Source organism: Chrysemys picta, chromosome 1 (genome assembly GCF_011386835.1).
Source record: "Chrysemys picta bellii isolate R12L10 chromosome 1, ASM1138683v2, whole genome shotgun sequence".
NCBI lineage: Eukaryota > Metazoa > Chordata > Testudines > Emydidae > Chrysemys > Chrysemys picta.
The window spans coordinates 95,479,730-95,494,028 of NC_088791.1; the positions used below are offsets into that span (position 1 = coordinate 95,479,730).

The 14,299-nt window shown below is 53.7% G+C and overlaps 1 protein-coding gene across 3 annotated transcripts; it reads left to right on the top strand.

Annotated features, from left to right (window-relative positions):
- The first annotated feature begins 1,637 nt into the window (after positions 1 to 1,637).
- On the top strand, positions 1,638 to 10,256 carry C1QTNF6 (C1q and TNF related 6). Of its 3 annotated transcripts, none has more exons than XM_008179327.4 (3): positions 1,638 to 1,771; positions 5,769 to 6,018; positions 7,490 to 10,256. In XM_008179327.4, the coding sequence occupies exons 2-3, from the start codon at positions 5,775 to 5,777 to the stop codon at positions 8,035 to 8,037; spliced, it is 792 nt and encodes a 263-aa protein (XP_008177549.2). In that variant the 5' UTR covers positions 1,638 to 1,771; positions 5,769 to 5,774; the 3' UTR covers positions 8,038 to 10,256. The 3 variants fall into 3 exon arrangements, with proteins under 3 accessions (XP_008177549.2, XP_042699508.1, XP_065419713.1); XM_042843574.2 differs by lacking the exon at positions 1,638 to 1,771 and adding an exon at positions 3,323 to 3,851; XM_065563641.1 differs by lacking the exon at positions 1,638 to 1,771 and adding an exon at positions 4,299 to 4,489.
- Positions 10,257 to 14,299: the final 4,043 nt, after the last annotated feature.

The window sequence follows — 14,299 nt, forward strand, 5'->3', positions numbered from 1 at the left end:
ACAGTGGGCTATTATTAGCAGGAGAAAAAAAACGTTTGTAGTGATAATGACGATGGCCCATTTCCAACAGTTGACAAGAAGGTGTGAGTAACAGTAGGGGAAAAATTAGCATGGGGAAATAGTTTTTACTTTGTGTAATGACCCATCCACTCCCAGTCTTTATTCAAGCCTAATTTAATGGTGTCCAGTTTGCAAATTAATTCCAATTCTGCAGTTTCTCGTTGGAGTCTGTTTTTGAAGTCTTTTTGTTGGACAATTGCAACTTTTAGGTCTGTAATTGAGTGACCAGGGAGGTTGAAGTGTTCTCCAACTGGTTTTTGAATGTTATAATTCTTGACGTCTGAGTTGTGTCCATTTATTCTTTTGCATAGAGACTGTTCAGTTTGGCCAATTTCCATGGCAAAGGGGCACTGCTGGCACAAGATGGCATATATCACATTGGTAGATGTGCAGGTGAATGAGCCTCTGATGGTGTGGCTGATGTAATTAGGTCCTATGATGGTGTCCCTTGAATAGATATGTGGACAGAGTTGGCAACGGGCTTTGTTGCAACGATAGGTTCCTGGGTTAGTGTTTTTGGTGTGTGGTCATTACATAAAGTAAAAACTATTTTCCCATGCTAATTTTTCCCCTATTGTTACTCACACCTTCTTGTCAACTGTTGGAAATGGGCCATCCTCATTATCACTACAAAAGTTTTTTTTTCTCCTGCTGATAATAGCCCACCTTAATCGATTAGTCTCATTATAGTTGGCACAGCAACACCCAGTTTTTCATGTCCTCTGTGTATATATATTTTCCTACTGTATTTTCCACAGCATGCATCCGATGAAGTGGGTTTTAGCCCACAAAAGCTTATGACCAAATAAATGTGTTAGTCTCTAAGGTGCCACGAGTACTCCTGTTCTTTTTGCTGATACAGACTAACACGGCTACCACTCTGAACCTGGGACCAGTCTGGGGCTCTCCTTCTCTCAATTCAGGCTCCATCTAGCCTTAATTCAGCCTCCGGCAGAGCTGTGGGTGGCACTGCACTGGGTGTGTAGAACACAGGCCTCTGAGGGTCTACAAACATATAGTAATTTAGCCTCATAACACTCCTACAAGGTAGGAATTAGGGCCGAGATGATCAGATGTTACTAGAGATTCTGGGGGGCCCAACCTGAGCTGCCTTAAGGGGGCTTGGTTGTCAGAGGGCAGGAGCTCAGCACTTCCTGACAATCAGGCCCCTTTATGGTGTCTTTTGGGTACCCAAATATTTAGGCACCTAAAATGACTGGTCATTTTTCAATATCTTGGCCTATCGGCCCATTTCACTAAAGCCAGGAGAGCCTAAGTGACGTGCCTGTAACACAGTGAGTCAGTAGCAGGGTTGGGAAGAGAACAGAAAATTCTGACTAACAACCCCCTGTGCTATTGGAAAGCACTCACTCCTTTCCAGGACAGAGCTGGCTCTGCTCCTAAGGCGTAGTTCCTGCTCTAAAAGGGGAATCAGCTGTTTGAACTGTTTGTTTGAGTTGAACAAGTAATGATGTGGGGGGAGGGGAGATTGCTCAGCCTGGTACAGTCCAGAGCGTGGAGGAGGGACTCACAAAGGACCAGACCATCTTCCAAGGGAGGATGGAAAAGACAGTAATTACATAAGAGCCCTTAGCCAGCAGCTGGTTTCAATCAGCTGGGCCTCCTCTCACCCGTTCCTCTGGCAGTGCTAACAAGGAGCAGCTGAGGATACACGTAGCTCAGTGCAGGGCCTCTCTTAAGGGGTTCAGAGGTAAGGGGTTCCCTGTCTTCCACTCACAAGGCAAAGTACCTGGAGAGTAGGAAGGGTTGGCAATAGAAAAGGTACTTAACAATAAAGGATAAGTGGCTGGGAAGAAGTGGGAAGGGGCTATTTGCCTGTGTCTAGATATGCATACGCCGAAGCATAGGCCTCCAGCCTAGAGAAAAAGCCAGCTCTGCTCAGTGGCTGTGGAAGTTGCAAGGCAATGAATGTGTAGGTGTGTGTGAGAAACAGAGATAGGGTGACCAGATGTCCCAATTTTATAGGGACAGTCATGATTTTTGGGTCTTTTTCTTATATAGGCTCCTATTACTCCCCACCCCCCGTCCTGATTTTTCACATTTACTGTCTGGTCACCCTAGACAGAGAGAAATGGAAAAGGAGCAGAGCGGAGAGCTTGGACTGCAGAGGGTTGGAGGAGCTCCTGTGATTAGGCCAGGAAGGGGTCAGTAGTCCTTCTAGATAGGTTAGGGGCCACTTGCAGGGGATTGGGGGTGGGAGGGAGGAGACAGGGCAGTGGGTCAGTCCCTGTAGATAGGTTAGGAATCATGTGCATGTGATGGGTGGGGAGGGACAATGTAATGAAGGGGACATTGGGGAAGTTCATTTCTTTCACTCTCCAGGTTTTGTCCGAGGGGGGGGAGCAGCTGCACTTTAGCAGAGAGTACTGAAATCCAATCTGGCAAGAGCTTTCCTGTGTTGGCTTCAAGGCAGAGAGAAAGCGTGTGTGTGCGCGCGTGTGCAAAGCCCTGTGGATTCCCCATGTGCTTCTGATCAGATGATAAAATAGCCCATGAACTCTTCAGTAAACTGTGTTTTCACCTATCCCGCTAGCTCACAAGAGTGTAGCAAGAAGGCTGGAGAGAAGATGGAAGCCAACCTTCAGCCACTGCTCCAAGGAAAACGTTGCCCATAGATAAGGTGCAAAGCTGCAAAAGGGGCTGGAAAATATCCTACCTGGAAATATTCAATAGCTCCCAGAGGAGCTAGGCCAAGATGACTCAGAGATTGGCTCTACCTTCATATTAGCTGTGCTGCGGCTTCACTTTCACACCCCACAGGATGCTCCCAACCCTAATTAAGCCTCACCACTAGCCATGGGAGGGAGGCAATTCAGGGTCCTTGGGCCATAATCTCTGTCACAGCTCCATTAGCAGGGAATTTGGCCTAGCATCCCCATTTTACACATGGGGAAAGTGAGGCACAGAGTGGTGACCAGGCAGGTCAATGGCAGAACCTGGATTAAAAGTCAGGAGTACTGTTGTGAATTGCTGAAGAGCCCCTCTGCCCTGGTGAGGCCACCCTGCTGGCTGGGACGAAAGGGGCATTCATTTGTGGGGTTCCAGTACAGCAGGGAGGTCAATAACATCCCCAGTGCTTCCCCTCCCTCCTCCGTCCTATGCTCTCTGCACATATTTTCCCAGCCTTTCTGTTTGCTTCTCCAGTGGTGCTGGGGTTCCTGCCAAGCCCCAGCTACTCCTCGGGAAGCGAGCCGGCTGTAACTGCCTCTGACTCCCAAACTAAACAATCGGAAAAATGTTTCCTTTCCTCAGGCTCCCAGGGCCTGTTAAACATTCTCCAGCTTTCCTCTGGAATTACAGGAGCGGAGCAAACCTGCTGAGTCGGCATTTATAATCGCAGGGTGGAGGGGGAAATCGCTTTGCTCACCCCGGCCACCCAGGCCTGAGCCAAGTCTAGCTAGAGAAGACGCCTGGAAGGCCTCTGGCTTAGCTGCATGGGGAACTGAGGGCTAAGGGTACCTTGCAACAGCACAGCATCTCGGCCCCAGGCCCCTCACGCAAGGCCCACCACAGATGGCGTGACGAGATAGCCCAGGGCTGGCTACAAAGAGCCATGTACACATCTGGCTTGAGAGAAGAGTTGGTGGCGTGGGCTTTCCCCAGCGAGGTCATGTTCCAGAGCGTTTCCAGCTGGAGACGCCCTTTCTGGAGAAGATTTCAGGCAGGGGACGTGACCCGTGCACCAGAGAGGGGACTGGTCTGTGCCCCCGCCAGGGAGGGAACCAAAACAGGGAAGAGACAGATCCCTACCCGAATCAGCAGGAGGTGCTGTAAGGAATGGAGCAGAGGAGGGAACACTGGGGAAAGCCTGCCCTAGCCACCCAGTAGGGATTGGGACCTGGGGGATGAGCAAGAGCTTTGCCCCAGCGGCAGCAGGGGGGCTAACGCAGGGGAGGGCGGGGGGATGTTTGTACAGGGCTCGGGGGACGCTGTGCACCACAGCAGAGCAGAGGAGGCAGGCAGGGAAAGGTCAGGCCTGGAGGGACTGTGCCGGCCAGAGGGGCAAGTGATGGAGGGGGACTTGCCCAATGCCCCTGTGCGTGTCAAACCCGAGCTCTATCCGGGCAGGCAGCTGCAGCCACTGTCCCTGGGGGCCTGAAGGCAGGGCCCGGGGCTGGGGGGGTCTCCTCGCTTTCCAGCTTGCCCCAGGCAAGGGTTAAAGGCGGCGGTGCGGAGCGAGCCGGGCCGCGGGGAGAAGGGGGCGCGCCGGGGGCGGGGAGGGAGGCAGGCGCAGCCCGGCTCTGCGCCGAAGCCAGCGGTTTGCGGTGCCTTTGCCAGCAGCGAGCTTCCCGCGCCATGGGACTCGGGGCGAGCGGCGCTAGCAGAGGCTGCCCGGCCAGCAGCGGGGAGTGAGCGGCTCGCAGCGCACGGGACCCTTCCGGCGGCGGCCTGTCGCCTCTTCTGCAGGGTGAGCCGGGGGCGGAGGGGCGAGGGCTGCGGGTTTGATCGCAAGCGCGGCTCGCCCGCCTCGCTGGGGCCCATTGCACCCTCCAGCCCCGGTGTAGGCTCGACCAGGCAGAGCTGAGCAACCACACGTGCCTATCCCGGCTCCCCGGCCCCTTCGGCGCTGCCCCTTGCTGCCCTTCCGCAGCTGGAAGGCTCCTGCTGTGGCTCTCGGATGCCTGCCCTAGGCTTCTGCCCAAGAGAGCAGAAGTTGGCCACTGCTAACTAAGCCTCAAACGCCCCCCCTCCCCCGAGGTATGGAAATATTGCTAATCCGGGGGGGGGGGGGGTGAGCTGCAGGGGGGAAGTGACTTGGCCAAGGTCACAGACTCAGTCAGTGGCAGAGGACTCAGCAGCATGTGGTTTCTAGTCCTGTGAGCGGGTCACTTGGCTGCACCTTGTGAGCTTGGCGGTGGTGTGAGCTGGTTAGATGCTCTCTAATGGGATTTCGAGCAAGACTCCAATTAAAGAAAATACCCATTGCTGAGTGAGCCGCAAGAAGTTTGTCTGTGACCCTCCCCCAAGGTTAGAAACCGATTTGATGCTCTCATGAGCTAACAGATTTATCGTTCCCCTGCCGGAACTCCTGTCCTTCCTGATAGCAGCAGACAGCTCAAGAATACCCTGGCAATGTGCTTTCCCCCCTCCGTGACCCCCCAGATATGTCAGCTCAGAAGTAGGTATGGTTTCAGCTTTGCCAGCGGTATGAGGTGAGCAAATGACCCAAGCAGGATGTTTTCAGTGTTGTAAGGTCACGACCCTTATCGCAGAGCTAACCTCTGAGACCTGAGTTTGTTTTCATCACCAGGGGCTCTTGGATTTGCCTCTTCTCCTTTTATTGCAGCCTGAAGATTGAATCCCCGGGCGCTGGTGCCCTGGGTTCCAGTGGTTACACTATGGGCGCTGGTGCTCTAGGTTCTGGAGGACAGGCCTCCTCTTAGTGGCAGGACCCCAGGCTCCAGGGAGTCAGGCGCCCTAGCAGTGACGCCACTGCGGCTTGGACTGCAGCCTTAGCCCTCCAGGGACAGGCATGTATTAGACTCCAAAGTAGCAGCTCTCTATAGAACTGTTACGAACTCTGTCTTTCTGTCTCCTTCCTTCCCTCTCTGCTCCCGCGATGAATGAACTGGCTTTAGCCACAGAGAATGGAGGTGCAGTGCCCTGTCCTTTCATGTTGGCCTCTACCTTGGCTCAGTCATCCCCTTCTTCTGTCTCTCTCTCTCTTACTGGCTCGTGTCTTCCAGGTCACTATGGTAATGATTCAGCTACAAGCTCGCGTGGCCTTCCTTGTGCTCCCTCTGTTTGTATTTGGGGCACCTACCGATGAGCCTGACCCCAAAGAAGCAACAACCCTCCCAAATGGCTGCAGACGCTGCTGCGACCCACTGGATTCCCATGGCTCCTCAGAGGTCACCCCCGGCCCTGCCGGACGCCATTCGTCACTGTACCCAATGCCGGAAGTGCGTCCATACATCAACATCACCATACTGAAGGGTAAGTGCCAAGCCAGTGTGCCTGGGACCCAAGGTCTGCTTGGGAACCAGCGTTGCTGTAGTGAAAGGTAAGGTTCTGTGCTGGCATACCAGGTGCCCACAGACTACCAGTGACTTCAGTAAAAAGAAGAACAGGAGGACTTGTGGCACCTTAGAGACTAACAAATTTATTAGAGCATAAGCTTTCGTGGACTACAGCCCACTTCTTCGGATGCATACTAACACGGCTGCTACTCTGAGTGACTTCAGTGTCACCATACTGAAGGGCAACAGTGCATCAGTTATACCCATCAAACAAACACCTAGTTGCCAGACTGAAAGGCATGCCCCAGCATATCCAGTGCCTGATGTCCAGACTGATGGACGTCTAATTGTCTGTCATTATGAAGGGTAAGTGCCCATGCTGGTACATGTAGACTTATGCCCATGTAGCCAGAGAGGTGGAATCAGCCTGTAGCATGCCAGTTTCCCCCTGAACCCAGCAGTCTTCCTGCTGTAGCCTCTGAATTCAGGGGAGCCACCTCTTCGCCTGCTTTCCACTGGCTCCTGTTTATTGCCACTGGGGGAGAAGCATCAGCAGTTGCCTCTTGCCAATCTGAACCTACTTCAGGATCAAGCTGCCCTGTAGTGCAGAGGGAGGGAGCAGCGGGTCTTTGCCCAGCCAGGAAGAAGGAGAGGGTGTGCCGTTAACAAAGGCACAGTGCCACCACTAATGTCCTGCGCAGGGAAGGCTAATGGGAGGCCATCTCCATGGACCTCATGTCATCTGGGAGAGGGAGGAGGGGAATGACATGAGCCCTAACATTCACTTTTCTCCCCAAGCAGCTAGGAGGATGCTTGCATGAACACCCCCACACTCATATTTGCAAAGAGTGACTCCCAGCCAAGACCTGCTCCAGGCAGCTCCTGCTGGCTTAGCTCAGAGTGGAATGGGGGTGGCTTTCCGGTGCAGATCAGCTACTTCCTCAAGGGTCCCCATTTGAGGCTTAATGCATAGGATGTGCATGCATGGTGAGTCCTGGCACTGAATGGGAGATTCTGCTCTTTGGGCCCAGTTCATCATTGCTCTGCAGCCCGTTTGTGCTAGCTAGGCATAGGGGCGCTCAGAACCACCTCCACAACAACTCCCAGCACTGGGGGCATTCTGGGGCCAGAGCAGGGAGGGGTGGCCGGGGGAACTGGTGCTCAAGGAAGTTTGTGTTCCTGCAAAGCCCCAAAGAGGCTCGTGAAACAGGGTAACAAGTTAGGGGTGTCATAGCCTGTGTGGGAAGCTGCACTAGCCCCCACAACCCCTGAACAGGGAAAGCACAGACTAGCTGTGCTGGTGCCTGCACAGGGATGAATCAGGTCCTCTGTACACAGCTCTAGTTTCTGGCCACAACCCTGGCCTCCTCAAGACAGCCCAGTGCTTGGCAGCTTTCCCATCTCACTTGGGTATCTTATGGAGCGCATCCCTCTGCTTTGTTTCCTAGGAGACAAAGGAGATCGGGGGGAGCCTGGGAATCCAGGCAAATGGGGCAAAGAGGGGCCACCAGGCGAGCGGGGCCCCCAGGGTCAGAAAGGCAGCAAGGGGCAGATGGGTGCCCCGGGGGATCCGTGCAAGCACCAGTATGCCGCTTTCTCGGTGGGCCGCAAGAAGGCACTGCACAGTAGCGAGGGCTACCAGGCCCTGATCTTCGACACCGTCTTTGTCAACCTCTATGGCCACTTCGACATGTTCAAGGGCAAGTTCTACTGCTACACGGCCGGTCTCTACTACTTCAGCCTAAACGTCCACACCTGGAACTTCAAGGAGACCTACATGCACGTCATGCACAACGACCAGGAGCAGGTCATCCTGTACGCTCAGCCCAGCGACCGCAGTATCATGCAGAGCCAGAGCCTCATGCTGGAGCTGCGGGAGAACGACGAGGTCTGGGTGCGCCTCTACAAGCGGGAGCGGGAGAACGCCATCTACAGTGATGATGTGGACATCTACATCACCTTCAGCGGCTACTTGATCAAGCCCAGCCTGGAATGACTGCCCTCCTCCCTCTCTGTCCTTCTCTCTCTCTCTCTTTCTCTTTTCACTGCCCGCAATCACTGCAAACCACAAAGGAGGAAATGGACTGGGGGCTACCTGGGAGGGTCATGGGATGGGAGGGCACCAGGGAGCCTGAAAGAAAACACCAGCTAGCCAAATCAGGGCCATCCTCATTCAAAGTGTGTCATTGACTTCCAGGTAAGCCCCATTCACCTTGAATAGGGGGTGCCTCAGGTCACCCCTGGTCTTGCTAGGCCAGGTGAGCCTTCCCACAGCCTAACTCAGCGGTAGGGACACAGATAACGATACAAAGCAAGGGAGTGATGGTACCGTCCCTGGCTGTGTAGACTATCGCTCATCTGGGACATAGAGGACCGGATCCTCCGCTGGTGTAAATCGGTGTCGCTCCACTGAAGTCAACAGAGTTATACCCAGGTACACCTGCTGTGGATCTAGCCCTAAGTATTGAAAGAGAGCGAGACCCTGTCGGCCATCAGCAAAGCTCTCCTCCAAGCCTCCCGTGGGATGCTCTCCAGTCTCAACTCCCGTGTTAGGTTCAAAGCCATCCCAGCTTTGGACTGTTCCTTTTCTGGAGGCTGAAACACCTGATTCTGCTCCCCCACCCCCACCAGATTGACACCAGTGTGACTATCAACTTCTGCAGAGTTCCCCCTACTGCATGCTGGGGTGAGAAGAGAATCAGGCACTGGATTCCACTGCCACAGTCCCAGGGGTGTGGCTGGAACAGCTCTGCTAGGAGACAATCATTCCTTTAAAATCCCACCTCCAATCCGTTTGAAAACACAATAGGGAGGGACTGGCTGAGTCTGGTGGTAGGTTATACCTTTTACTACTAATGCACAGGGTCAGCTTCTGTCCAGTATCTCCCTGATACTCCAATGGAAGAGGGATAGCCAGTGGTTGCTTCGTAACCTGTACCAGGTGAATTGGGCATCTCAGTCCTGCTCCCAGTGAACAGGTGTCCACATCATTAAAACGTCCCCACTGCTGACTCTGTCTCCTTTGCTGGTGATCTCTGTGGAGAAGCCACGGAGACTGAAATACACTCCCACCCCTTGCAGTCAGGGGTGAGACACGTTGGCAGGGCTGCACGGCAAAGCTTGTGCTGCCACTGCCTGTGCGTGACCGCCGGGGTTTTCACTGGCCCTCAGCGCTGACCTAGCTCTGCTTCCACTGACATCAAAGGGAGCTTTGCCACTGGCTTCGCTGGCAGCTGAATCAGCTCTGAGTGCTTTCGCAACCCCCTCCCTACGTGTCCTGAGGACACAGTAAAGACGAGATGCCAGGCTGTCACTGGGTCCGTTTTCGACAGGACTAAGCTCACACCAGAAAGACATCAGAGGGAAAGAAAGGAGAGGTGAACACGAGAGCACTGCAGGCCAGTCTCGCTCTCGTTCATATTGCTGCCCCTGATTTACTCAGGATGAGGAGCTGAGGGGAAAGGATCGAGTCCCAGGCTCTTCCCCACCTGACCCTCAGATCAGCTTGCATTAGCATAACTGGTATGAAAAGCAGGGTCCCTCCAAGGAAGTTTGGTCCTAATCAGGGGCCCCATGCGTCTGATGGAATGCCAGGGTGTGAGGAACATGGAGACTGGAATTCCCCTCTCCCGGCCCAGTGGAGTGGGGAAAGGCTCCAGAGTCGGGCTTGGGGGAGTCGTGAGGAGCCGCATGCTGGGGTTGAGGTTTAGGAGTGAAGGAACTAGCAATTGAATTCTTCTCCCTCTCTTTTTAGAAGCCACAGACTGCCAACCCAGCTGTTGTGTATTTACAGTGTGTGGTGTCCCTGTGTCTCCCCAGAGAGGAGCAGGAATCTTTAATGCTGAATAACTTCCAGACATGAGCTCTGAATTCCCTCCCTTTCCAATGTCACTGTTTACTTCTGCAGGGCCAGGGCCAGCTTGGGGGCTCAAACACTCCAAAAGGGCAGCTGGTCGGTGCTTAAAATGCATTGGTGGGGAGGGGAGGGAGAATGTGTGTTTCGTGGGCCAGCTTCAGCCCCTTGGTGCTAAATAAGATGGCAGCCCCTTGGTGCTAAACCAGGTTTCAAGAGAGTCACTGGTGCTTACTGGGAGGGGTGTCAGGGTAGCAGAGACACAAAGTACTGTGGAATTAATGGTGCTTTACATTACAGAAAACTACCAAGAACTTTTGTATATATGTTTTCAGTTTTATTAAAACCTTTTTGCACTTTGAGATGATTTCCCCTATAGGATCTTTTCTTTCTGTCTCCAGTCAGGTTAAGGCAGGGGGCCCCACTGGTGTAGGAGGCCAGAAGACCTGGCTTCTATTCCTGGCGCAGTCACTCACCTACTGAGTGATGTTGGGCTAGTTACTCTCAATGCCTCTGTTTCCCCATCTGTCAGCTGGAGATAATGATGCTCAACCTCCTTTGTAAAGGGCTTTGAGATCTATGGATGAAAGGCGCTATGTGAGATTTGTCATTAGTAGGACATTTCTGATCCTTCATAGAAAATGTTCTCAGCTACCAAAGCTCCAAGACGGTGCAGGAGTTACTGGAGAATAAACTGCTAGCGAAGGGAAAAGTACAAATTCTTCAAGGGGGTTCTTTAGCTGAACATGGGGAGGTGGAAGTCGCTTGTAAGAGAACAGATGTTTTTTCTTGTGCTGTTGCCGATCTTGGTCCTTGTTGGCCCTTGTTCTATACAGGAAGAACGGGCTTTCCCTGTGGTATTTCCAGGAAGCTGTGACGTCTGAACCGTAGCGGAGGGAAATGAAGTAATTGAATGAACGTTTACAAACGTCAGTAATGTTACCGGGGGAACGAGGGGGGAGTTTGAGAACCAGGTTGAGGAGATGGCTAAGGCTGGGGAGATCTGTAGGGGAAAGTGGAGGCTCAGGGTGGGAGGATGGGTGGGGTAGAGATCCAATTGGTGGGCATGGCGGGAGGCTTGGGGATCAGCTGGGAAGTTGGTGCAGGTTTGGAGGCCAAACGGTGGGGCTGGGTGGAAGGTTTTAGAGGTGGGGTGAAAATCTGCTATGAATCTGGGGAACAGGTAAATGCATGGGACTTACTTCAGCATGTTTGGGGCTTGCTGCTGAATGGAGGCTGTGCATCCTCAACTGCCGCTGAAGTGAGTGATGGCTGTGGGTGTGGGACAGGAGTAAGAGGGCCTCTGACGGGATGGCTCAGCTTTGGGTCTTACGTAAGACACTGGTCTCAGCTGCCTCCTGTGTGCCAGGAGGCTCTGATTGGTTTGTAACTCATTTGGGATAGGATTGGGCAGATATAATTACATTCCTCCTCCCACTCCCCCAGACCCCCCATGGTCCCAGTGCCAGTTTCGGAGTCCAGGGTGGACCCTGACACATCTGGTACTCCTCCGGGTCCTACCCGAGCCACTGCCGCTTTTCTCTCCTACCTAGGATGACCAGATGTCCCGATTTTATAGGGACAGTCCCGATTTTTGGTTCTTTTTCTTATATAGGCTCCTATTACCCCCCACCCTTGTCCTGATTTTTCACATTTGCTGTCTGGTCACCCTACTCTTACCCCACCCCTAGTATAATGAAACAAACAGAGAGATCCTCAGGAAACACAGAGCATGCTCACGTCCCAGTGCCATTCAGTGGAGATGCTACTAGAATTGGCCATGTCTATTCCACCCCCTGCAGGAGCCATTCGGTAGGGTGGGGGGAGGGTCTGAGGTGCTCTGACCTTTGAGGAGCCTTTGTGTGACTTGAGCAAACAATGCCCTTTCTTTTGCTCCCTCGCTCATCACCCCACCTCATTCCACGCAAGGGAAGTTGCATTAATGGCCTAGCTAGCTCGACCGCCTGGCACTGTGTGACGGGCCATCCTGACTGACTGAGACGGAAGATGCACAAACACACCAGTGAGGGATGGCCTGTGAGCCAGCCATTTAGTAGCCAGTGTGGAGTGTACTAATCTCAGGTGGGCCATGGCATTTTACCGTGTGACTCCACATACACAAGGTGAATGAGTGACACCAGGCCTTAAAGAGGTCTCACAGCCCTGCTGGCTGCATAACCATAGGATTTCATTAGTGCCGGTCAGAGCATCAGGGCTCGGACAGCTTGTTTGACCCACTGACAAGGCTGCTTCTCCAGCCACTGACTCACCTCAGGGTCTCTGGGCCAAACTCAGAGCTAGTGTAATCAGCATTGACTTCAAGGGAGCTGTGCTGGTTTACAGGAACTGAGGATCTGGCTCACCCTCTTTGGGGGGATCACATGAATAACATGGTGTAAGAGTGGCAGCGTAGCCTAGCGGTTAAAGCACCCCTCTGGGATTCAAGAGATGTGGGTTCTGTTCCTGACTCTGCTGCTGATTTACTGGGTGCTTGTGCAAGTCACTCTGTCGGTGTGTGCCTCAGTTTCCCTATCTGTAAGATAAGGCTACGGGTGTCCTTTGTAAAGCACTTTGAGAGCGGTGACTGAAAAGCCCTGTATAACAGGTGGGTTTTTGTTATTCTTTAGTGTGCAAAGGTGCCTGCCTAAGGACTGGCCCTTCAATTGGCTTCCTGCTGCTTCCTGCCCGTTTGTGATCTAACAGGTAAAGAGGGGGAAGTGGGAGAGCAGAGGCATGAGGACAGGCTACCCTGCGTTCTGGAGGAGGGAATGGTGGCTGCATCTCCAGCCCAGCTGGAGATTCCTGCAGTAGCTTCTTGCCACGTGTTACTCCCCTTCCCACCCCTGCAAAAAAAAAGAAAAGAAAAAACAGATGGAAAAAAAATCAAGGGAGAAGCGGGGGGAGAGAGCCCAGCACCAGAGAGAGAGTCCCAGAAGGGGACCACCTTCAACAGCTCTGCCACACATGCAGCAGGAGGTGGAGGGGGGGAAGAGCACCCAACACCGCCCACAGGCCAATTGTTGCAAGCTCTGAAGCAGCTGTCAGCCGGCCCCCTTGTCTAGCTGGGCACACTAGAGGTAGGCCCCGAGGGGAGCGCTGGTATGCGTGTCAGGACATTCAAAGGGCTCTGCTGACAGGCCCGCCGGCGGCCATGGAATCCGAGCTGCTCAGCTCCGCTGAGGCTGGCGAGCTTTGCCCAGCGTATTGGGCTTGGGAGCCAGCTGTGCTGTGATGTGGCTGATTTTCCCTCCAGCCCAGCCTGCTTTTTCCCCGCCCCTGTGAGACGCTAGAACCCAAGTGAGGTTTATAGCGGAGAGCAGGGAAGAATGCTCTGGCCAGCAGCACTGAGAGCTGGTATAAAAGCCGGCTGAGCAGCCCCAGCGTCCCTCCCAGCACGTTTCCGCTTGGTGCCCAGGATGAGTTAATCGCCTCCCTCTCTTTTCCATGCTAAGTGCAGGGAGAAGGCCAGACCCTCCAGCTGCAGCGCGCCCCCTCCTGGCACCAGGTGGGCTGTTTGGAGGTGGGATGTGGCAGGTTATACAGAGACAGCAGCATGACCCTTCGCACCATGGAGATAGAGCGCGCCTCCAGGACAGCAGCACCGTGCTGTGGGCTGGAGCACGGCCAGGTGATGAAGGGCAGACTCTCCAGCAGGGCCTAGCTCAGAGCCTCAGTCTGCAGTCACACATCCCCAGGTGGACACATCTTGCCTTTTACCAACGGAAACAGTTGCCCTTTTCAAGCACAGTCTTGCTCTTGAGACGGGTTCAGGAGGAGGCTGTTGAGGGGCTGGGGCGCCCAGCCTCCTCTGTGGAAGCGCTGTGTGAACGGCTCCCCGGGTCACTTTGATCTCCCCCTTGCACAGGTTTGAGTGGCAGGGCAGAGGACATGCACTCAGGCTTGTGACATGTTTGCAGCCCACGGGCTGGTCTTGTTGTGCCTCTGAGACACTTGCCTCACCAACTGCCAGGGAGTCACTGCAGCCTGAGAGCCCTTTTCACTCCTTATTGTCAGTGGTTAAAGTAGATTGAACTAAGATGAGGGGCTCTCACCACACTGGGGGCCTGATCTATTGAAGCCACTGGGAGTCTTTCCACTGACCTCCCTGGGTTTATGCTCAGGTTGTGTCTGAGGGGGATGGGGAGCTTTGGGGCAGTGCCGCTTATCTCAACTATGGAGCTCTCCCTCTGCTTTCAGTGGGGGAGCTCTCCTACAGCCCCTACTTTAACTCTGGCCTGTTTCCATAAACGTAGTGAAGTGACTCTGACACGGACAGCTCTCTAGGAGTCCCGGGTTCCGCTGACAGAGGCCTAGATGTGACTAAATCTCCAGGGCTTCTGGATATAAAACCTGCCACAACAGAAATGTGACGTGCATGCACACACGGGTGCACACACGTGTGCAC

Coding starts and splice junctions, on each gene's coding strand:
- C1QTNF6 (XM_008179327.4), top strand. CDS start 5,775: ATGGTAATGATTCAGCTACAAGCTCGCGTGGCCTTCCTTGTGCTCCCT. Junction 6,019..7,489: donor CAACATCACCATACTGAAGG/GTAAGTGCCAAG, acceptor TTTGTTTCCTAG/GAGACAAAGGAGATCGGGGG.